Source organism: Myotis daubentonii, chromosome 18 (assembly GCF_963259705.1).
Source record: "Myotis daubentonii chromosome 18, mMyoDau2.1, whole genome shotgun sequence".
Lineage (NCBI taxonomy): Eukaryota > Metazoa > Chordata > Mammalia > Chiroptera > Vespertilionidae > Myotis > Myotis daubentonii.
In genome coordinates, this window is record NC_081857.1 from 34797787 (window position 1) to 34819567 (window position 21781).

The 21781-nt window shown below is 59.5% G+C and overlaps 1 protein-coding gene across 3 annotated transcripts in view; it reads left to right on the plus strand.

Annotated features, from left to right (window-relative positions):
• Positions 1–7020, plus strand: part of CD58 (CD58 molecule) — a 29361-nt gene extending 22341 nt beyond the window's left edge. For 2 of the 3 annotated variants that reach the window (XM_059673335.1, XM_059673334.1), the window contains exons 4-5: positions 278–340; positions 1441–2024. In XM_059673335.1, the coding sequence (XP_059529318.1) occupies positions 278–340; positions 1441–1496 (119 nt within the window). In that variant the 3' untranslated portion in view covers positions 1497–2024. Of the gene's footprint in view, positions 1–277; positions 341–1440; positions 2025–6192 lie in introns of those variants that run through there. The other variant, XM_059673337.1, reaches the window with a different exon arrangement.
• The last annotated feature ends 14761 nt before the right edge of the window (positions 7021–21781 follow it).

Consider the following 21781-nt stretch of genomic DNA (forward strand, 5'->3'; position numbering starts at 1 on the left):
TGAGAGCGGGGCAGGAAGGCAGCGTGTGGCCTCGCTCAGACTCGGCGGGGACACGTGCGTCGGGCGACTCACACTTTTCACCGTCGGCCACGCGTGCCCACGAGTGACCGTGAAGGCGCTATGGGGATGGATTTGAGGAAAACAAAGTTTAGCAAGTAGGTAAATTGCAAACACGGGAGCTGCAAGTAAGGACGATCATCTGTATCTTTATTTTGACCAGGTCAGCTAATTGCATTTCTCTTCTTTCTTTCCTTTCTTTCTTTCTTTTCTTTAACAGGTAATTCAAGGCATAGATATGTACTCATAGCGGTACCATTCGTAGCAGCAGCCTGTGCAGTAGGTATGTATACTCCTCTTAAAAATATAAGTTTCCAAACGTGAGTTGGTTTTTCAAAGGCTGGACAGTGAATTTGGAGATAACAACACAGTTTGAATTCATAGGCATTTCGAAAGAAGCAGAAACTTTTGTGTTTTGTGTTTGTCTGGTTGCCGAGTGTGCCAGGTCCCTCCGAAGATTCTGCACGATTCTAAGGTGGGATGAGTCCTCGGGGCACAGCCAGATAGTCCTGGGATCTAGTCCTCAGCCTCCTCCTGTCCTGGGCCCACTTCAGCATAGAGTTATACTTCCGGTCTCCAAGCCAGATTTTGCAAAAGACCCCTTACTCTTGGCTGTTGTGGTCACAGTGCCCATGTCTTACAGCCTAAGACAGTGATGGCAAACCTTTTGAGCTCGGCGTGTCAGCATTTTGAAAAATCCTAACTTAGCTCTGGTGCTGTGTCACATATAGAAAATTTTTGATATTTGCAACCATAGTAAAACAAAGATTTATATTTTTGATATTTATTTTATATATTTAAATGCTGTTTAACAAAGAAAAATCAACCAAAAAAATGAGTTCGCGTGTCACCTCTGACACGCGTGTCATAGGTTCGCCATCACTGGCCTAGGAGGAGGTCCCAGGTAGGAAGGAACTTTTGTGGAGTTGGGTGACATGGAGTCCTATATAATAAAAGTCTAATATGCTAAGTGTCTGGTCATCCGGCCGGCCATTCAACCAATCAAAGCGTAATATGCTAATGATATGCTAAGGCTGTTCAACCACTCGCTATGATGTGCACTGACCATCAGGGGGCAGATGCTCTGACTGGTACGTTAGCTTGCTGCTGGGGTCTGGCTGATCAGAACTGAGTGAGACGGGCCCGACACTCCCTGGAGCCCTCCTGCGGTCCCTCCCCGGCTGGCCAACTTCCCGAGTCCCTCCCTGGCCCCAGTCATGCACCAGTGGGGTCCCTCAGCCTGGCCTGAGCCCTCTTGCAATCCGGGCTGAGGGACCTCCCCGCTCCCCCCCCAAAGTACACGAATTTCGTGCATCGGGCCTCTAGTGCGTAATAAAGATCTGGTGTTGCCTGTGTTGCCTGAGACTTCCTTGGTCCCCCCAGAGATCTCGGGCCAACCTAGAAAGCAACCTGTATGCCCTGGACAACGGGTGACCTAACACGCAGCCCTTCCTCACATCCCAAAGGACATTGACCAGATGGGAACAGATGTTCTTGAAGGCCCAGCCGTTTCCATATCCACCTTCACCAAAAGGGTATTTGCAAGGCTCATTTGTGACTCCCACGGGGAGTGCTAACGAGGAAGCTAAAGGGCATTCAGTAGAGAAGAAATTACTCCAGTGTCAGTATTGGTAGCACCACGTAACCTAAAAACAATTGTTCTAAAAAACTAATCTGGCACACGTCTCTGCTCTAAAGCCACGAGTTGGGAAATGGTGAGGTGCTGGGCATGGAGCTTTGGGAAAGGGAGTGAGTCGAAGGTGAACAGCTCCAGCACCTCGTCGTAGTGGCAGACACCTACACGTGCTCAGGCAGCCTGTGGGCCAGGCGGCTGGCCCAGGAGTGTGGCTCGAGGCTGAGGCTGGTGCCTTGTGGGAAGGAAACAGATGTGTACCCGTGGGAACGGTACCTTCACGCCCAAGCCTGCGCTGCCTGAGACAGTAACCACGAACCACGTGTGGCTGTCCAGCACTCACTGGGCTGTGAGTATAAACTACACACTAGGTTTATAAGACCGTATTAGAGGAAGGAATGTGAAATGGGTCATTCATAATGTTTCTATTGACTACATGTTGAAATGAGAATATTTTTATGTGTTGGGCTAATAAGACAGACTACGAGAAGTAATTTCACCGATTTCTTTCTGTCTATTCTGTACGTGGCTACAGACATTTTTTAAATACTTGTGTGGCTCACATTATACTCCTTTTGGGCAGCACTCGTCCACACCATTCTAGCCTTGCCTTCCTGGTCAGCCCTGTGCCCACTCTGCAGTAGACGTACCGCTTTGTCAGCAGTTTCTGCTTCTCTGTCATCTGATGACTCATTTTTGAGCAACTCTTTGGACCAACTCAGTCCCCAGTTTCATGGAAGTGTTTGGGACAGTGAGGCATGTCAGCCGACAGGGCTCTGGTTTTGAGTTTTCCACATCCACGTCTCTACAAGGCAGTTAGTACCTGCAGGTTTCAGCTTCCATTTCCAGTTCTTTAATTGAGATGAAAATGTCTTCATTCGTAGGTTTTTGGAACTCTGCCACACGGACGGAATGAACCACGTAAGTGCCCTGTGGACCGTGCTCTGGGGGAACTGTGTCGTGGCCTAGACCAGGACAGCCTCGCTGTCGGGTGCCCGTCGCTTGGGGAGCCAGCTTCTGTGTATCTGCCAGTGCCTGGGACCGTACCCACTGACAGCAGAGAGAGCTACGAACCACAGTTCGTTAAGCACCAGCCGCGTGCCCGGCACTGCCCTGGCCACTCTCCATATCTCCTCCCATTGGACCCTCTCCACTAGCCTTGCACGGGGTCAGTACCACGTGCCAGAGACCCTGAAGGTGAGACTCAGGAGTCCAGTCCCGCGGCAGCAAGTGGGAGAGCGGAGACGCACATCGAGGTCCTCAGGCTCCGAGGGTTGTACTCTCCGCCAGCACATGTCCCTGCTCCCCCGCCTCCCCCCAGGAAGATCAGACCGAGGATTCGCCTCAGGAGCCAGGGTCAGGGCTGGGCCCGGGTGTGCGCAAAGGATAGGACCCGGGCATGGTCACCAGGGGCGGTGTCCGTAGTAAATGCCATAAGGAGGCTCCGAAGGCCCCGCGTGACAGATCCCGCTGGTGGGAGGAGGCTGGGGCCCGGGAGCCGGGCTTTGCGGGGTGAGGGGCAGAGAGGCCCAGGCTGTAGCGGGCAGGACAGGAAGTGGACCGGCAGGTTGGGCCCGACCAAGACACTGAGAGTGGCTAAGAGGCCCGGGCTTGTCTTCAGGGGAAGCACTGAGGATGTTTGAGCGGAGCTTTGCGTTAGAAAGATCCTCTACTAGCAAAGGGTTAATAGACAGGTGCTGGGAATGGGGCCGCGGGTGAGAGGGTAAATGGAATAACCCGGCCGGCCAAGCAGAGAGGGCCCGGATCGGGGGTCACGCAGACGTGAATATGGAGGCAGAGATGTGGGGGGAACGGAACTGGGTGTCTGATAAAGGGCACGGCCCGCTCCGCACCAAGCTGAAGAAGCGGCAAGAGAGTCCGTATTGGCAGGGAGATCTTTGGAAGTCGGAGGCTAAATGACTGACATGGGCCGGGAGCCGGGAGCTTCCTGAGCAGGAGAGCTCTGGGTGCACACGCTGCTCTGGGGTCGGGTCCAGGAGGCAAACCTGACATTTAGGGGGACACCCCAGGGAGGAACTGGCTCGCTCCGGGCTGGGTGTGGGAGAGAGCTTCCCTTTTCTCCGTATGCTTCTGTTCACTCTCACACTTCGCACTCCGTGTGTTTGCTGCTTATTTGATAACTAGAGGCCGGGTGCACAAAAATTTGTGCACTCGGGGGGGGAGGGGGGGTCCCTCAGCCTGGCCTGTGCCCTCTCGCAGTCTGGGACCCCTCGGGAGATAACGACCTGCTGGCTTAGGCCTGCTCCCGGGTGGCAGAGGGCAGGCCCAATCCCTAGGTGCAGCCCCTGGTCGGGCTCAGAGCAGGGCTGATTGGGGAGTTGGGGCGCCGCCCCCTGTCACACTCAAGGCAGGGTCGATGGGGAGGTTGTGGAGCAACCCCCTGTCACACACAGAGCAGGGCCCATCAGGGGGGTTGGGGCTCTGTACCCTGTCATGCACAGAGCAGGGCCCATCAGGGGGTTGGGGTGCTGCCCTCTATCACCCACAGAGCAGGGCGGATCAGGGGGTTGGGGCGCCACCACTCTCACCCTCAGGGCAGGGCCGATGGGGAGGTTATGGCTCTACCCCGTCACACACAGAGCAGGGCCCGTGGGGGGGGGGAGCTCCCCCCTATCAGGCACAGAGCAGGGTGGATAGGGAGGTTGTGGCCCCGCCCCCTGTCACACACAGAGCCGCAGGGCGATCAGGGGGTTTGGGTGCTGCCCCCTGTCATGCTGATTCCAGTGCCGGGAGGCCTCACGGCTCCGCTGATCCCGGTGCCGGGAGGCATATTACCCTTTTACTATATAGGGTAGAGGCCTGGTGCATGGGTGGGGCCGGCTGGTTTGCCCTAAAGGGTGTCCTGGATCAGGGTGGGGGTCCCCACTGGGGTGCCTGGCCAGCCTGGGTGAGGGGCTGAGGGCTGTTTTCAGGCTGGGGGTGACTGAACTCCCAAACGCTCCTTTTTTCCTTTTTTTTTTTTTAATTCTGGGCCAGCTTTAGCTTGAGGCTTGGCTCCAGCTCTTAGGCCTCCGGCTGAAAGTAGGTTTCTGGCCTTTGCTTACAATGTTGCCAATCTGCTGGCTGAAGTTGGGCGTATTTGTTACAGAGTTTCTTAAACTGCCCGCTCAGAGGCAGCCGCAGGCGGGGAACGTTGGCGTCCTCCATCACTGAGGCAACCAAGCCTCATGTTAGTTTCAAGCTGCCTGGCTGCCGGCCGCCATCTTGGCTGACAGTTAATTTGCATATCTCGCTGATTAGCCAATGAAAAGGGTATCGGTCGTACGCCAATTACCATGTTTCTCTTTTATTAGATAGGATTATTTTTAAATGCAAAGAGCCCATCGTGGCTGGAGGGGGAGTTCCCTAGGCTCCGTTATTAAAGAGTCACGTGTATGACGGAGGGGTGGGAATTAGGGGGAGAGCTGGCGAGGGCAGCAAATGCAGAATTGTCACATCTCCTGAGGACAGTGTCAGGAAGGCCTAAGGGCAGCGAGAACCAGCTGAGCACAGCCATGTCGGTGTCAGGTGTCTGCCGGCGGGCGAAGGGACAGTTCCTTTGGGCAGTTTCGGGGAGTGCTGTCAAGGCCTGGAAACATCCCAACGTCCGCCAAGTTCAAAAGGCAGCAGAACCCCTCTCCCTGGGGGAAAGGTTTGCAGGTGCATCGCCGCCTGCGGGCGCTGGAGGTGCCGTCTGGTTCCCCGAGCGGATGGATCAGGCTGTGGGTGGCGGGGAGCTGGGGCCGAGGGCGACATGCCCAGCAGGCGCTGCTCTCCGGAGTCCTGTGCTGGCCAGGACTCGGGGGAGAAGGGCGGCCTCTGCCCCTCACGAACCCACAGCGCCCACTTCCAGGTTTGGGTAGGGGGAAAGCACCACGTTATTTCCCACAGCAGGAGTGGCAGGAAGGCTGGGGGTGGAGCACAGGTATTTTGGGAACTCTGGGCTGGGCTGGGCTGATCTGGCCTGATCCCGGCTGACACGCTCTGGTCTCTGAGATCCAGACTGTGGAGAAGACGGAAGCCAGGGAGCGGGCTGTTGGTGAGGGACTTGCTCGGGGAGGCGGTGCCCCCAGGTTTTAGCCGCTTCCTCTGTGTTAACCCCGGATTGTGTCAGCACCAGGGAGGTGACCAAGAGGGAAGTTGAGGTGGGAAGGAAGCTGTCACCAGCAGAGTCACGTGGCAGAGAAGGAAATAAATGCTGGGAGGGTGACAGCTGACACGTGGGACATTTCCACTGCCCGCCGAGAGGGGTCGGTCCGAGGGGCCGGGGCCTGGCCTTTGGGCTGTGCACCGAAGGTAGCTTCTGCGGAACTCCCGCTGCCGTTGGCCTGGAGACGGTCCCTACGTCTCTGCCCCCCCCCCACACCCCCCCGCCGGCGCCTGGCTGTTGTTGGATTTATTACAAAAGGGCACGAATAGGAGGGTAATCATGACTCTCGGGCTGCCACGCAGGTTGACTGCATTTTACCGGTTACTGACATGAGACTTTTTTTTTCTTTCAGCTCCAGATGATGAAATCAAATCCTCAGTCACTAACTGAAAACAACTTAAAATACCTCTGCAGTATTAGATAATCTTCCAAAACCTTCCAGTTACCTTCACTGGTAACTTCATCAGAGTGTTTTGGTGTGGGTTTGGTTTTGTTTTGTTTTTAAGAAAAAAACAAACCAAGGAGATTACCCCTCCCAGTACTGTGTGACAGCTAGTCATCTTACTGTCCCTGGTGCTGTGGCTACTTTTGTAAATAAATGTAATTATGTACAAAAACAACTAGGTGGCTTGGCTCTTTTTCTCCTAAGTTAAAAAAATAAAGGGGCCATGTACCATGGGAGGCCACGGCTTTTTACTGACACCTGCACTCCCCTTCTCTGTTGCTTTAGAGCAGTGGTTCTCAACCTTCTGGTCCTTTAAATAAAGTTCCTCATGTGGTGGCCCAACCATAAAATTATTTTCGTTGCTACTTCATAACTGTACTGTTATGAATCGTAATGTAAATATCTGATATGCAGGATGGTCTTAGGCGACCCCTGTGAAAGGGTCGTTCTACCGCCAAAGGGGTCGTGACCCACAGGTTGAGAACCGCTGCTTTAGAGGAAAAATAACTTATTGCAGGATCAGTAGTCGAGTGAAGGAGGAGATGGACAAAGCCCTTTCGCTGGTGGGCTCCGTGGCTGTGGGTCACAGGGGTCATGTTTCTCTTGCAAAGGCCACGTCCCCACCACCCAAATGCGGGCGTGGGACCTGGTGGGGCAGTGAGGTTCGCGCCATGAAGATCTGTTACCCACGTAGTGTGCTGTGCTCGTTGTCACACATTAAAAAGCAAACACACATATTGCAGTGGTTGAGCGTTGACCTATGTTGCCACCACACGCCACTGGGAATGAAAGCTGCAGAGGACCCTGAACGTGGGCAGCAGGAACACCAGGCGTAGAGGAAGAGGTCAGAAAAGCAAAAGGAAGGACGAACTAAGAAACCAGGATTCTCGCAAAGAGAGAAACGGGGTAGCCCCGTGGTGCTCGAGTTGGTGTAGCCAGAAAACACGGTGAAGAGAAGTCAAGTGCTCGGGAGAGATGGAGAGTCACACGTGTGCGCACACACCCACCCGCACCCGCACCCACGTCATTCATTCAACATCCACCATGTGCCGGTCACGGTGCTGAGCTGCCTCTCAGCCCTCACAGCAGGCCGGTGGGGCTTTCGCTCCCATTACAGGATTCCCGTTGTACAGGAGGAAAAGCAAAGCACATGGAAGAGCAGTGACGTGGTGGAGATGGCTTTGCGGCTCAGTGTAGAACCGGCATCGGGCCCCCACCGGGCCCCCCAGCTGGGCCTGGGAAAGGCTTACGCAGCAAGTGGGGAGCCGTCGAGCTAGATCAAGGCTGGGTTGGGGGATTTCTGAGGAACTGGTGTGGTCACAGGGGCCTTCCGGGTGAGGTCTCAGCCCTGTAACTGCTGGGGGCCCTGAGCTGGGGCCGGGAGGCTGGGGGGCTGATGGGCACAGCTGAACACACCCTGGAAGGAGTGACTCATCGCCCGCTGGCCGGCCCTGGCGATTGCATCACAGGTGGTGAGCACGCAGCAGCAAGTTGCAGGAAGTGCACCTTCAAGGAGCTGCTGGCTCAGCCCTGGAGGGCATGAGCACGAATGAGCAACCATTTTACTGCTGCGGGGCCCTCGCCTCGGCCTCTGGGAGACAAGACTGTTGGGGACGGAGACTGCGGCCTGGAGGAGCCTCGCCAGTCAGGCCGCGGGTGCTGAGGACGGTTGCCCATCAGCAGCTTCCAGGAGCTGCCCACGTGGGCCCCACTGTGTGACCTCCAGGGGAAGGCCATGAAAGCCAGGAAGCTCCCTGAGCCTGCTCCCACCTGCAGAGGAAGGGGAATAACGCTGCCCCCGCCCCAGGGGGGTGCTGTCGGTGAAACCGGGAGGCGCTACAGAAGCGCAGTGTGTGCCGGAGCCAGAGTGGCTGCAACTGAAACGCCTGGACTCCCCGGAGAGGCCGGTGGGAGATCCCCTATGTGTGTGTGTGTGGGGGGGGGGGGTGAGTCCAGCCAGAATCAAGGGCCAGAGGGCCTTGCCCTGGGCCCCCCTCCTGGGAATGCAGGGTGTTAACTATAAACCTGTGGAGCAGCTGGGCTTCCCGTGCAGCCCCGGCCCCTCCTCCCCACGGACTTCTCCGCCTGAGCGTCTGCCCCTGCGCTGCCTCTGGGAACCTGTGAAGACCGTCCAGCAGACGGGGGTTCAAACCTCAGCTCTTCCCTGTGGGAGCTGAAGCCAAGCCTGGCCTCCGTTTCTTCCTCTACAGGCGACCAGAGGACTGACCCCTCCCGCGGCCGCTGTGGAGAAATACCGCGTGAAGCTGACTCCCCGCTGAAGGCCTTTCTCCGCTGTGGTGGTTCCTCGCCCAGTGGGGCAGGGAAGGGCGAGTGGGAGGTGACGGGACGTTCAGGAATCCCGCCAGGCGCTGTGCGTGTGCCTCCGGATGGGGGCGCGTCCGACCCTGCCTGCTGCCCGGGAAGTGAGTGTGGTCGCCCTTCCTTTACGAAGAGGCCCTGGGGCTCAGAGAGGGCCAGCTGCTCCCCAGGGTCCCCGCTTAGACCTGGGCCCTCACATAACCCACACCCCCTGCCGTTCAGATCGGCCATTATTCTCACTGGCAGAGTGAGAAGAACCTCAAGGTACCAAATACGTGCCAATGACACAGGGTCAAACACAGCCTCGTGTTTGTCAGGGACTCCTGTAAAATCACCTCTTCTTTAAAAGAAAATGTATTGATTGATTTGTAAAGAGCAAGGAAGGGGAGAGAGAGAGGCGTCGACTTCTCGTTCCACCTATTTGTGGATTCATTGGTTGCTTCTCGGATGTGCCCCATCCAGGGATGGAACCCGGAACCTGGGTGTATGGGGACGATGCCCCAACCAACTGAGCTACCTGGCCAGGGCCTCTTGGATGACTCTTATCACCACTGCCCTTTTCCTTATCTCACTCTGCCTGCACCCACCCCAGACCTAGTTGGAGCCTAAAACCAGAGAGTTAGGGACCTCCGAGGCCACCCGTCCAGCCGCTGGAGGGGAGGAAACCGAATTCCAGAACATCTGCTGCTGGTCACCCGGTTAGCGCCGGAGCCCCGCCTCCCGAGAGGTGCTGTCCCCCCCCCCACCCCCCGCCCCCTGCGTCTTCCCTCAGGAGCAGGTGCTAACACAGAGCCTCAGCGAGGGCCCGCTGCCCCACAGGGAAGACCCCAGAAGTAAAGGCAGGTGCAGAGGGAGCCCTCCCACCAGGTCTAGGGAACGGCAGCCGGGCTGGAACCTGCATAGACCAGCCTCCCTCAGAGGGATCTGAGGAGGACAACACTCAGTTGCATGTCCTGGCGGCCTGTGCCCTCCCAGCCAGGACGCCAGGACCAGAGGCCGGGACCCCTTGAGGGCTGGGACACGGTGGTTCTGGAGCTCTTCTTAGGGACGGCGATACCACCAATGTCCACTGGGTGTCGCTCTCATATAAATGATGGCCCGCAGTCCCTAATTCTGCCAGAAAGGCAGGTCTGGGACCCAGTGGGATGCAAGGCCAGGCCAGGCCTCCCTGGGGGGATTGCCGCAGCTCAAATGCTCTTCCCAGGGACCCGACTCCCTGTTAAATGTGCATAGAAACCAGACCTGGATCTGAAGGGCAGCTCTCCTGCCAGACAGCCAGCCGGTCGTCTTTCCTGGGCACCGAAGGCCCTTGGAGATACTCTGCGCGCCAGGATCCCACGAACCTTAGTGTCCCCCAGGCTCTGCCACCGTCCCCGATGGGCCGCACCAGAGGACATCCCGGGCTTCAGGGATCCCCTCTCGGGAGCGGCTTCATCAGCTCCAACGTTCTCGCTTGGAGGTCAAAGATCTGGGCTCGGGCTCTGGTTCTGGCGCTTCCTAGCTGTGTGGCCCTGGGCCAGCCTCAGCCTTTCTGGGCCTCCCAGTGCTCTCTTCAGGTGTCTGTGTTGGATGGGCCTCATGAAAGAGGATCAGGGAAGATTCCAGCAGAAAATGAACCCACAATCCAGTGAAAGGGCTTTCGTTTCTCGAATTGTGTCTGGAGGGAGGAGTGACTTCAAGCGAGAGTTTGACATGCTTCCAGTCACAGGACAGCCCGGGACTGGCGCCCCCTGGTGGAGTGAGAGGGTTCTGCAGGCCGGGGACCTGCCCCTGAGCCAGCGGCTGCTTTGTTCCAGGTTCAGTCACACACATGAGCAGAGGCAGCAGGTACCAGCCCCTCCAAGAACAGAGAGCAGGAAAGCCGGTTGTGCCTGTGGAACCGTGGCCACAGCGGCCACAGCGCCTGCTGTGCGGGAGGCCAAAGCCTCCTCCCTGGAAGGATTGTTTGTGAGCGTCTTGGGGGAGGCGGGGTCGGGGGCTGGGGCAGGGGGCGTGATGGCAGGGACTGCCAGGAAAGGGGGGAGGGAAGGGGCTGCCTGGCCCAATGAGGTCCCGTCCGCCCTCAGGAACCACTGGTGCCTCCAAGGCGCTCAGCAGGGGCCTGGTTCGACCCCTGGGAGACAGTCTCCGTCATCCGGGCCTTGGATAACCTCAACTCAGGGTCCAGGAAGGGGAGAGATTTTGAAAACCAATCCAACCCCCAGGTAGAGAATGAGGCCAGCCCTGTGCGGGGATGACAAAGAGGAGAGAAACCAAGTATCCACCCCAAGAAACTCACCGGCTGGGGTGGGAGCTGGAAGGCTCCCAGCCACCGGAGAGCCCGTGGAGGGTCGGTGGGCCCTCGCCTTGCCTTGCTCCCAAATCCGCAGGTCATGAGGTCACTGGGGAACTTGGATGGTGCAGACTCCCAGGTGGCCCCTTCGGAGATTCCGGTTCCGTTGGCCCAGGTGGGGCCTGGGAATCTTCTGGGGGAAACTGACCAGCTGCCAGGGAACCCCCTCCCCAGGCGCCTCAGCCACACGACCCGCCTCACCCGGCCCTTCGGTGACCTCATTGTCTCAGAATCTCTCCTGGGTGGAGCTGTTGATCTGTGAAACCACAGAGTGGCCTGAAATATCCCCAGAACATAACCCACAGCCGTGCAGATATTTTTAAAAATATATTTTTATTGATTTCAGAGAGAGAGAGAGAGAGAGAGAGAGAGAGAGAGAGAGAGAGAAACATCAATGACGAGAGCAAATCATTGATCGGCTGCCTCCTGCACACCCAGTGGGGACCGAGCCCACAACCCGGGCATGTGCCCTGACCAGGAATCGAACCATGCTGATACCCAGCCTCTGAGCCACGCCAGCTGGGCTGAGCAGATATCTTTATGGGGCACCACAAACTTCACTGAGGAAGGTCCCGTAATGGCGGGAGCGAGTGTGGGTGAAGCATGCAGAATGGGGGGCCCAGGCTTCATGCCAGGAGCCGAAGACAAGCAGACATGCCCCAACAGAAAGAGAAGAGGTGGGTGGTGATTTCCTCTCCATACCTGGGAAGAAAAACATCTCAACAAACCAGACCAAAAGCCAGCAACTGAAAAGATTTTTAAAAAATAATTTCTATTGATGTCAGAGAGGAAGGGAGAGGGAGAGAGAGAGAAACATCAGTGATGAGAGAGAATCATTGATCGGCCGCCTCCTGCATGCCTCACACTGGGGGGTCGAGCCCACAACCTGGGCATGTGTCCTGAGCGGGAATTGAACCCTGACCTCTCGGTTCATAGGTTGATGCCCAACCACTGAGCCACACCAGCCGGGCTGAGAACATTTCTGAGTCACAGGTCTTTCCTGGAAGCTGCGGGGTTGATCCGGCAGCATTCATCTCACAGTGAGCCCTTGACCTCCCCACCTGGGCTCCGTCCCTATCGCAGGCTTCTTCCTACCCTTCGATCTTTCCCATGATGCAGCCAGACCTGCCCCGGGAGCCCGAAGGCCGGTCCTTTCCCTCTCGGGTGGCACGGCCCCCTCCTCCTCCTCCACGACCTGCCCCTTGTGCTTCCTCAACGTGCTGAGAGGGGCCGCCTGCCTGTGGTGCCGTCTGACCCCGGATCTGGGCTGGGCCCAGCCGAGGGGCTCATTCTGCCGACAGCCTGCAGCGTCTCCCTGTTATCCCAGCCGAGGCGGCCGCGGGAGGCCATAGCTCCCGCCCCTCAGGCTGACCAGCCTCGGCTGTTTCTGTGGCTCCCGTGTCTGAGCGTGGCTTTCCCGCGCTCCTGGGAAGCGCTCACGGAAATGGTGTCTTAGGAAATGACACAGTATCCCGCCGGGAAGCTGCCTGGCTGCCTGCTTGGGGTCTCGCTGTGCCCTTGAGGGGTGAGGGCCGGGGGGTCTGCCTCCAAAATGGCCAACTCAGAGGTGCCCTCCTGGGGCGCAGCACGTGGGCCCGAGTTCAAGTTCTGCCCTTGCCAGCAGTGGTGGGTCTGGGAGGGCCTGGCTCTGGGGGCAACTGCTGCCCAGAGGCAGGCAGCCGGCTGCAGGGAGGCCTTTTGTCCCATGAGATGCCTCGGGAACAGGGCAAAGCGAGAAAAACCCTTAGCATTCACTATCCAAACCCTCATTTCCAGGGAGCAGGAGGCGTGGTCTTCCGGTCAGAGGCAGCGTCCCCACAGGCTCTGGGCAGGCGCTGGGAGCTGGCGCAGGGCTGGGGGCAGCTCCTAAGCTCTGGCCCAGACAGGGGCCCTTCTCCCAGGCCCGTGGCTTCCGAGCCAGCTTGTCCGTGGCCTGCCCGCCTGGGGGGCTCTGGGTTTGGTGTTTGCTTTGGGGTTTCCCCCACCAGCACCTCCTCAGGCTCAGGGACCCCCTTCAGTGGGACAGCCCTAGGGGGGAGCAGGTCTCCCCCAGCCTCTCTCAGCTGGGCACCTGCACACACGGCCCCCACCCCACCCCACTCCAGAGCTGTGTCTCTGCTTCCCGGCACAGCACCCATTTCTCCAGGAGGCCAGGGCTCTGGGCTGAGCGGGGGTGCTCTCTGAACAGCTCCAGCCCGCACCCCGGAGACGTCCTCCAGACTGTCGGGGTGCGGGTCCAGCTCCCAGGTGGCATCCCACCTGGAGACACGCTGCCTTCCGCTCCTTCCTCACCTGGGTAGGGGACCTCTCTCCATTGACCCCCACCCCAGGGGGCTGGAGGCAGATTCCAGAAAAAAGAGGTTGGGGCACCCAGACCAAAGCCGCCGCCTCCGTGTGGTCCAGCCCAGCTGCCGGCCGTCAACCACACACGGAAAACAGGGTGTTCCCGGCTTAACCTTGTCCTAAAGAACATTCTGGAAGAGACCCAGGTTCTCCCAGACTGAGGCAGCGGCCATGAGGTTGGCGGTCACGTGACCGGGCAGAAGGGTCTCTGGCCGCGGTGAGGAAGGGGGTCGCGGGCCCTGGAGGTACACAGCTCCCTGGTTTTTCACCAGGTGACACGCCAACGAGGCAAAAGAAAACTTGAAACATAAAAAATGAGCGAGCCCTGGCTGGTTTGGCTCAGTGGATAGCGTGTCGGCCTGCAGACTGAAGGGTCCTGGGTTCGATTCTGGTCAAGGGCATATGCCTGGGTTGCAGGCTCAATCCCCAGTAGGGGGCGTGCAAGAGTCTCTGTTATTGATGTTTCTCTCTCCGTCTCCCTTCCTCTCTGAAATCAATAAAAAAGTATATATTTTTTAAAAAATGAGTGAATGTCCACCTCAATAAACCCTTCTGAATAACAAAGCGCTTTCCCTTCCTTCCCTCCCCTGAGTTTATCCTTTTCTTTGGGCTGCCAATTGCCGCCCTTGCCATGGAGAGCAGCGCGGCCGGGCCTGGCGTTGCTCCAGGCTTATTGTCCTCGGAAGTCAGACCGGGGGTTTAGCTGGACGGCTGGGGCCCGAGTCGTGCTCTGAGAGTCGGGGGAGCAGCACTCACCAAGGGCCCGTGGTCAGCCCCGGCCCGGCCCCGCGGACAGTGCCGCCACCTGGCCCGCGTGCGAGGAGAAACAGCACGTGATTCCACTCGAGCGCATTAGGGGCTGCGGCCCTGGGATTGGTGGGTTTCGACTAGATAAGGGGTTAGCAACTCCAGACAGAGGAGGCGGCTCTCTGCTGGAATTGGAGGCCAAGAGAGAAGGTAGGGGAAGGTTTCCATATTGGGGGGTGGTTGGCAGTGGTGGCTGTGGGGTGCAGATGAATGAAGTCACAGGCACCCAGTTCTGAGAGGCGGGGGTGGGGGGGCAGAGGGGCCGAGCTGGCCTAGAGCAGCCCAGTCGCTAGTCTGAAAGGTCACGTGCAGGGTTCTGCGGCACCATCTTCCCACCCCGCACCCTGCTGTGCTGTTGTGCAGCATTCCTGTTCCCATAGCAACCAACACACCGTGGCAGAGCCAGGATTCTGACCAGGTGGGCTGCGCACAGAAGGGACACGTGAAACGGCTAAGTGACAGGGACTTGGCTCCCCGGCAGGGGCCTCTGCTGAGACAGGAGAGAGAATGAAAAGCAGGGAGACACGGCCAGGGCCGCGCACCAGCTCCACTGCCCGCGGCATCAGCTGTGCCGGGAACATAACAACCTCACGGGTTCAACAAGGGCGACCTGGCAGGGACGGCCCACGGCAGGCGGTCTGCAGGCCGAGGCGGTGGGGGGCAGGGAATGGGTGCCCGACGCCAGGTTGGGGAACGCCCTCCATGTGGCCCTCATCTTGCACGCACTCCTCATGCAGGACCCCTCGGGATCCTGCTCACCTGCTCCCGTGTGTGTGTGTGTGTGTGTGTGTGTGTGTGTGTGTGTGTGTTCGTGTGTTCTCGAGGACTCGTCAGCGGGAGCGAGGCGCTAGGCCCAGGGCGGCCTCACTGATGGGAGGTGACTGGGAGCAGCTGGAGGGCGAGGTGTTTTCAGAGCCAAGAGCATCGTGGCTCCGCAGGCCTGACTGAGGCGGTGACTTGGTCAGAGGGTCTGCGTCTGGCCCAGTCTGTGTCCGCCGCTCACAGGGGTGACCTTGGCCGGGTCACCCACCCGCCCTGGAACTCATGGTGTGGAGGCGGCTGAGGGGCTCGCTCACTCGGGGCCATGTCTGCACCTGAGCTGTCCTGGCCGGGGCAGAGCCCGCTGTGAGTGGCCACGATGAGTGACCGCTGTGCCTGGAGACGGAGGAGCTGCAGGGGGTGTGTTCAGAGAGCAGGACCGAGACCATCCACTCACTGCCACTCATTTCTGTCCTCAGTGAACGCTGACCGACAGCGAGTGCGTGAGCATCGCGGGGCCAGGCATCGGCATCAGGTAGGACGTGGTGGCACCAGGGCCCTCACAGCTGGGGTGGGTGCCCGCGTGGGCTGAGGGCCTGGGGAAGGCGACTGTGGCTGAGGCTGCAGCACCCAGGACGTGGCTGGAGGACGCCGTGGAGGGGTGCTGAGGAGGCCCCAGAGGACGCAGGGACCTTGGGGGGGGGGGCAGGGAGGGAGGACAGACAGGCCGCGCCAGCCCTGGTGTGACGTCCTCTGGGTCTGCAGGAGCTGGAGGTGAGCAGCGTCGGGGAGAAGGGGGAGGAAGCAGGCAGAGCCCCGGGAAGGAGGAAGCGCTGGGCTTTGTGCGGCACCTGAGCGGTTGGAGGAGGCTCGGAGGGTGCTGGTGGCCGCTGTGGGCAGAGCTGGAGTGAGCGCTCAGACTGGGCAAGGACTGGGGAAAGGGGAGACTGCAGATGGCGGAGGCAGGGACCTAGTGAAGGGTCGTGACAGTCCCTCTGAACCCCCAGAAAGTGGGGGGAGGGTCGTAGCCTGCGGCGCACAGGTGAAGCTGGGCCAGGAGACAGACAGCGAACACCTGTCTGGGTTCTGCGCCTCCTCTTAAAGGAACCACAGGCTCCCACGGCCTCTCCTGCTCCGTCCCGGACAGGTTCCCAGGCGCTGCTAGGGGCGGGGGGGTGTTGTGCTAAGCGTTCTCAGGGCTCAGCCGAGGCGGAGGCCTCGCCCTGCCCTTGCAGAGCTCAGAGGACAGCGCCACATTGCCACCTGCCAACACGGGTGCCGGTTCCCGTGGGCTGAGCCGGCTCTGGGTGCCGGCCTCGCCAGCAGCAAAGCCGAGGACAGAGGGGCAGAGAGGGGTCGGCTCTCCCTGGGGATAGTGGCATTGGCTCAGGTCTCAGAAGGGACCTCAATGGAGATAGGTCAGAACCGAGGCGGCCCTGCAGGCAGTGAGAGAAAGCTTCCAGAAGCTTCCGGTGCGTAGCCGCGAGCGCTGTCTTGGAGGAAACCTGGGCACCAGCATGGGGAGGAGGACCTTCCGACACTGGAACTTCACCTCGGGCCTGACATGGCGTAGCTGCAGGGCTTCCGTGGGCCTTGCTTTCCTCCTCTGTAGGAGGATGTGGCCATAATGTTGATCTCAAAGGGCTGTGGGGAGGGTGGGACTAGACGCGGCCACAGGTGATGCATCCGGCATTTGGGGAGCCTCCAGGGACAGGGGTCCCTGCCCCTCCCGCCCCGGGACACCAGGAGGAAAGAAATATTCCAGAAATCCTCCAAGTGCCCTTGGCGACGCGCACACACAGGCTGGTCCGCGGGGGAGCTGTGTTCCCTTCCAGCCCGGACCACGCTCAGTGGCCTCCGGATGTGTGACTTCCTGCATCTCCCCGAACAATGGCACCCCTGTCTCGGCCCCACCGGCCAGCCGTCCCAGGCCAGCCAGGTTCTCGTCACATGTCCTGGTCCTGGAGTGAGTCACCAGAGGCCTGGGCTGCGGTCATAACCTTCACCCGCGAAGGGAGGTGAAGGTGGGTGGCATGGGCAGCTCGGTGCTCAATGTTCCCGTCCGTCAGCATTCGCCCCAGGCCTTCACCTCTCGACTCGGGGGGCAGGGGCGCAATGAATGCTGTAAACCCAGTGACCCCCTTGCCAGCTACAAAAAAAGGGCCTTTAGGAGGGGGTGGCCCAGTCTTATCTGCGAAATCAACTAGCCAGTGGCAGCCGGAGGGGGCCCCGGGCAACCCAGGGGTTTCTGGACCCCACAGGAAGCTGGAAAAGCCACGTTCCCAGGGACAAAAGGTCACAATGCACAGAGAAGGGGACCAAGTAACGGAGGGAAAGACGTATGGGATCCAACCTTCGACACTGGAGGGCAGGTGTCCCTTCTTGATCGCGTCCGTGTGAAATAACGCCGTGAAGGCAGGCATCAGAACACACACAGAGACCAGGCATGACTTCCACGACCTCTCATGTGACCTTGGGACTCGAGGGTGTCTAAGTAGGCAGCTGGGAGGTGGGACAGCCTGGGTGCCGCCGTGCACTCGGGCCAGGTGACCTCTCTGGGACTGAGGGTCCTCAGTGAAAAATGAATGGTATGTCTACATGATTTAAAGTTTCCTTTCAATGCCCCCACCCCACCCGGCTTTAAAACAGAAGAGGGGAGGCCAAGCTGGCCTGGCTCCGTGGTTGAGCGCTGACCTATGAACCAACCAGGAGGTCACGGTTCGATTCCCGTCAGGGCACATGCCTGGGTTGCTCGATCCCCTGTGTGGGGTGTGCAGGAGGCAGCCGGTCAATGATTCTCTCTCATCACTGATGTTTCTCTCTCTCTCTCTCCCTCTCCCTTTTTCTCTGAAATCAATAAAAATATAATAAAAAAGAAAAAGATGAGCAAGCGAGTGTGGCCCCAGCCCCGTGGAAGCTCATAGTCTCGGAGGGAATGCAGAGCTCCTTGCAGTCTGAGCCTAACGGAAGCCGTTCTAGCCTGGAAGTGGGTGGAATGGAGCTGGGCTGAGGCGGGAACAGCAGGCCAGCAGGGGCACAGGGACACAGCACAGAGGCAGGAGCACAGGCCCCACCGCAGGGCACGCAGCCTTCCCCGCTGGAGCCTCGGGCTGCGAGGGAGCTGAGCCCAGCAGCGCGGCGAAGGCCTGGTCCCAGCAGAATTCTAAGGCATTTGGACTTGGGGGGAGGAACTAGAAACCACGGGCATCCCGGCATCCCGGCATCCCGGAGCAGGGGTGTGGGAGAGAAGAGGGCGCAGATGGGACAATGAGGGGATTCTGACAGTGACCAGACGGTGGCCATGCAGGGCTGGCTGTCAGGGGAGACCAGGCCTGGGGAGGAGGGACACTGGAGAGGTGCTGCGGGGGCCAGGGAGGGGGCTCCGAGCTCGGTGGGATGTGCGGGCTGAAGCCGCACGGAGAGGAATCCAGGACCCCGCCCCGCCCCCCGCCCGGACTCACAGAGCAGCCCATCCCAGGCCGGGGTTGGGGTGTCGCCCGGAAGCGCCCTGAAGTCAGGATGTGAGACGGCTCAGGGAAACTGACCACTGTGTGTTCTCTCCCCCAAACCCGCTTTCCTTTCTTAAAAATAGAGCCTGATTCGTATCTAGACACACGCCTCCTGCCCCCACTCTGAGCAAAGACACTTTCTGCATTTCTTACATCAGCCTTGGTCACATGGCCACATCTGGCCAGTGGGTCTGTGATCAGAAGTATCAGACTTTTGGAAAACAGAGTTTTCCTGCTGGTTAGAAGGCAATCGGGTGGAGAGGATGCAGGTCTTGTAGCTGCACTCAGAGGGGGTCCTGTCCAGAGCTGACATGTGGGACATCGTGGCTGGCCAGGAAACCTTTGGGGCCACGTCTGCAGGAGCCTGCTGCCCACATCCTCGCATTTTATATTCAGGGTGCCGCCTTTTCCCTCTGTGGCTCTATTCGAGGAGATACTTGGCTCTGGGCACAGAACAGCCTGCAGAGAGGCTGCTGATGGCAGAGGTGGCTGCTGGGAGGAGCGGGGAGGCCATCCTCGCCTCCAGCCCCGTGAAGACGCCTGGAGGTGAAGCCGGTTGAGCGGGGAGATGGCGAGATCAGGTCCGTGCCTGCCGACATTGCGGCTCTAATCAATAGCCAATACTATTGAGCGTGCGTTGAGTGCTTGCTTGCTCGGTGCCTGGCGCTGTTCTCAGCATTCAAACACATCACTTCACGACCATGTCGCTGCGGGGGCTGCCAGGCCCCCCAGCCCCACAGGCAGGGAAAGTGGGCGCTCCATCGGCGGGGGTGGGGGGGGGGCACTTGCTCAGTCACAGCAGGGCCAGAGCTGTCACTCAGCTCAGCTGTTTCTGATGCCGGGCCCTTAACGCTTCGCCAGCTGTTCTTGGGGAGTTTAAACTTTTTCTTCCCCACAAACTCCCCCTCAGCAGACTGTACCTCGTCTTGATGACATCACTTCCATACTTACCGGTGACCTGAGGAAACCCGGCTCCCGGGCGGGGTCCCTCTCCCGGTGGTGATGGTATCTGAAGTCTGACAGGGGCTTTGCAGGGCACTGACAGATCCGCGGGAGCAGGATGGGCACAGGGAGAGCTCGAATTTGAGCGGTTGCCCATGCCGTTGGTGTAAATGCTCCCACCATGGCCGATTTCCAGTTGCCATGGCAGCTTGTAGAAATATTCCTGAATATTTCATCATCAACTCTGATACTGCCAGCTGCACCACACGGCCGGGGCCCAGAGGGTGGCAGCTAAGAGAGTGCCGTGCGGGCTGGGAATTCTGGGAGCCCGTGGCGGGCATGAGCGTGGGAAAGCGCTGGGAGCCCCCAGTGTGCGTCCAGGTGCGCCTTTGAGGGCACCCCGGGCGCTTCTCCCAGAGTCTGACCCAGGGCCTGCGCCAGGCTGTGCTGCGGCCTGAGGCTTGGGCTCCCCTCCTGAAACAGCCCCTGCGGCCAGCAGGTGGCAGCACCCTCACGCTCAGCCCTCAACGAGGAGCCTTTGTTCAGCGCCAGAGGCGGTGTCACGAAGAGCAAGGCCCAAGGGGCCAGCTAATCAGCCTGTCCTTAGCTGACCTTGGCCGATGGGCCCGCGGACAGGCTCCCGCAGCGCGATAGATGAGCGCAACCTCAGCCAAGCTGGCGATGCCACGGTCCCCACACCCTCCCTGCCCATCCTCAGGGCCGGGGCATGGCATCGGGGGACATACCAGGGTCCTTTCAGAAAGGGAGCTAAGTGCCAAGAAGGGTGCCTCCAGCTCCAAGGGTTCGCTCTGTTCCTATTGGCCACCCCCCACAGGCCACAGTGTGCGAATGCCCTTGACCGTTGACTCTACTGGACGGTCAACCCCGACGAAAGTGACCAACTGTTTGCCTGGGACAGCCCTGGTCTGAGCCCTGGGAGTGCCACATCCTGGGGAACCCCTGTCCCGGCCACGAGGACAGCTGACCACCTCGACTCCTGGTCCCAGGCCTTGCAGAGTGTCTGACGCACAGTGGGCACTTTCCAGGGTGCGTGCTGCCGCAGGTGGGGTGGGGGGGGGTCCTGCCGGAGAGGAGTAAGGCAGGATGGCAAGGGCTGAGCGAATCCCACAGACGGAGTCTCATTTCCTTTCCTTTGTAAAACCTGCTCATCTTTGCTTTTGATCAGAGTTGAGGGCAGAATGTGTGAGGGGGAAACTCCACAGGTCGCCCTTTCTTCTTGCCTCTCACTTTCCGTCTTTGTCCTCCCGCCTCCCTCCCTGCCTCCCTCCCTCCCTCCCTCCCTCCCACACCTGCCACCAGGCATCCTGCACCTGGGCTGGGCTTCCCGGAGTCCTTGGCCGGGAACTCTGTGTTCCAGGGAAGGGTGGGGCGGGAAGAGGGCAGGCCAGAGGGGGTGGGGCAGGGCAGGGGCGCTGCGGCCACCTTGACACAGAGGAGCTCGAGGTTCCCGGGAGCCCTCAGCTGCCCCCCAGCTCCACGCAGGGACAGGTGTGTTCCTCTCCTGGGTTCATCTGCCAGGTCACTGCTTCTCTTCCACTCCCAGTACCTACCAGCTCGGGAAGCCAGGCTCCGCGAACACAGCCCGCGCTCTGACTTGAATCTGAGCAGATAGCGTTGCTTGAACCAGTGGAAGGAGCGTACAACTTCTTCCCTGGACGCTGGGGTAAAGGGCAAACCTCTCGCGTGGCCCCCCAGTTCCGCACGGACTGGTGCTTGTGGATGCCCCAAACATTCCCGCTTTCCCCAGCGCTCACGGTGGCGGTCACCTGCCTTCTCCCAGGCCCTAGAAGGGCCACAGTCTTTCCTGCTGGGGGACCTGCCCTCGGCCGTCCCTCTGCCCGGGTGGGAATAGCAGGCGGGACCCGGCTTCGATGGCGTTGTCCAGGGGAAATGGGAGCTCGGGCTTGAAGGGTGAGGAGGGGTCGCAGCACCGTGCTGGGGGACAGTCTGGATGGGGGACAGGCACCAGCTCTCCCGCCCTCCGGTTAGGAGGCGTTATTGGTGCTTGGAAACGAAGACTTCTCAGGAGTTTCATGTTTCAGGTTTAACCCATCCCTCCTCACGTCAAAATCAATCCTGCTCAGTGGGTCCCTATTTACACTCTGCTGGGGACCAGTTAATGCAGGCACAGCCCTGCTCCCCATGAACCTGACCCTGCCGGCCAGATCCTGCCGACTCCTGCCTCGCGGCCAGCCCGTGCGTTTGCTGGCGCTGCCCTAACCCGGGTCTCCGTAGGCTCTTGGCACTCGGTGATTTCCACCCGTAGGCGCCATCATCCACCTGAGAGAACTCGGGCCGGGCGTGTGGGCTAGTTCCGGCCACTGCCAGATAAAGGTCCGAGAAGATGGAGTTTATGCGTTAGCGGCACGGAGTGTGCCGGGCCAACCAGGTCCCCGTGGGATGCACGGCAACCCCGGTGACTAAGGCCCCGTCTCTCCAGATCTCGGCCTGTGCTGATGTGAAA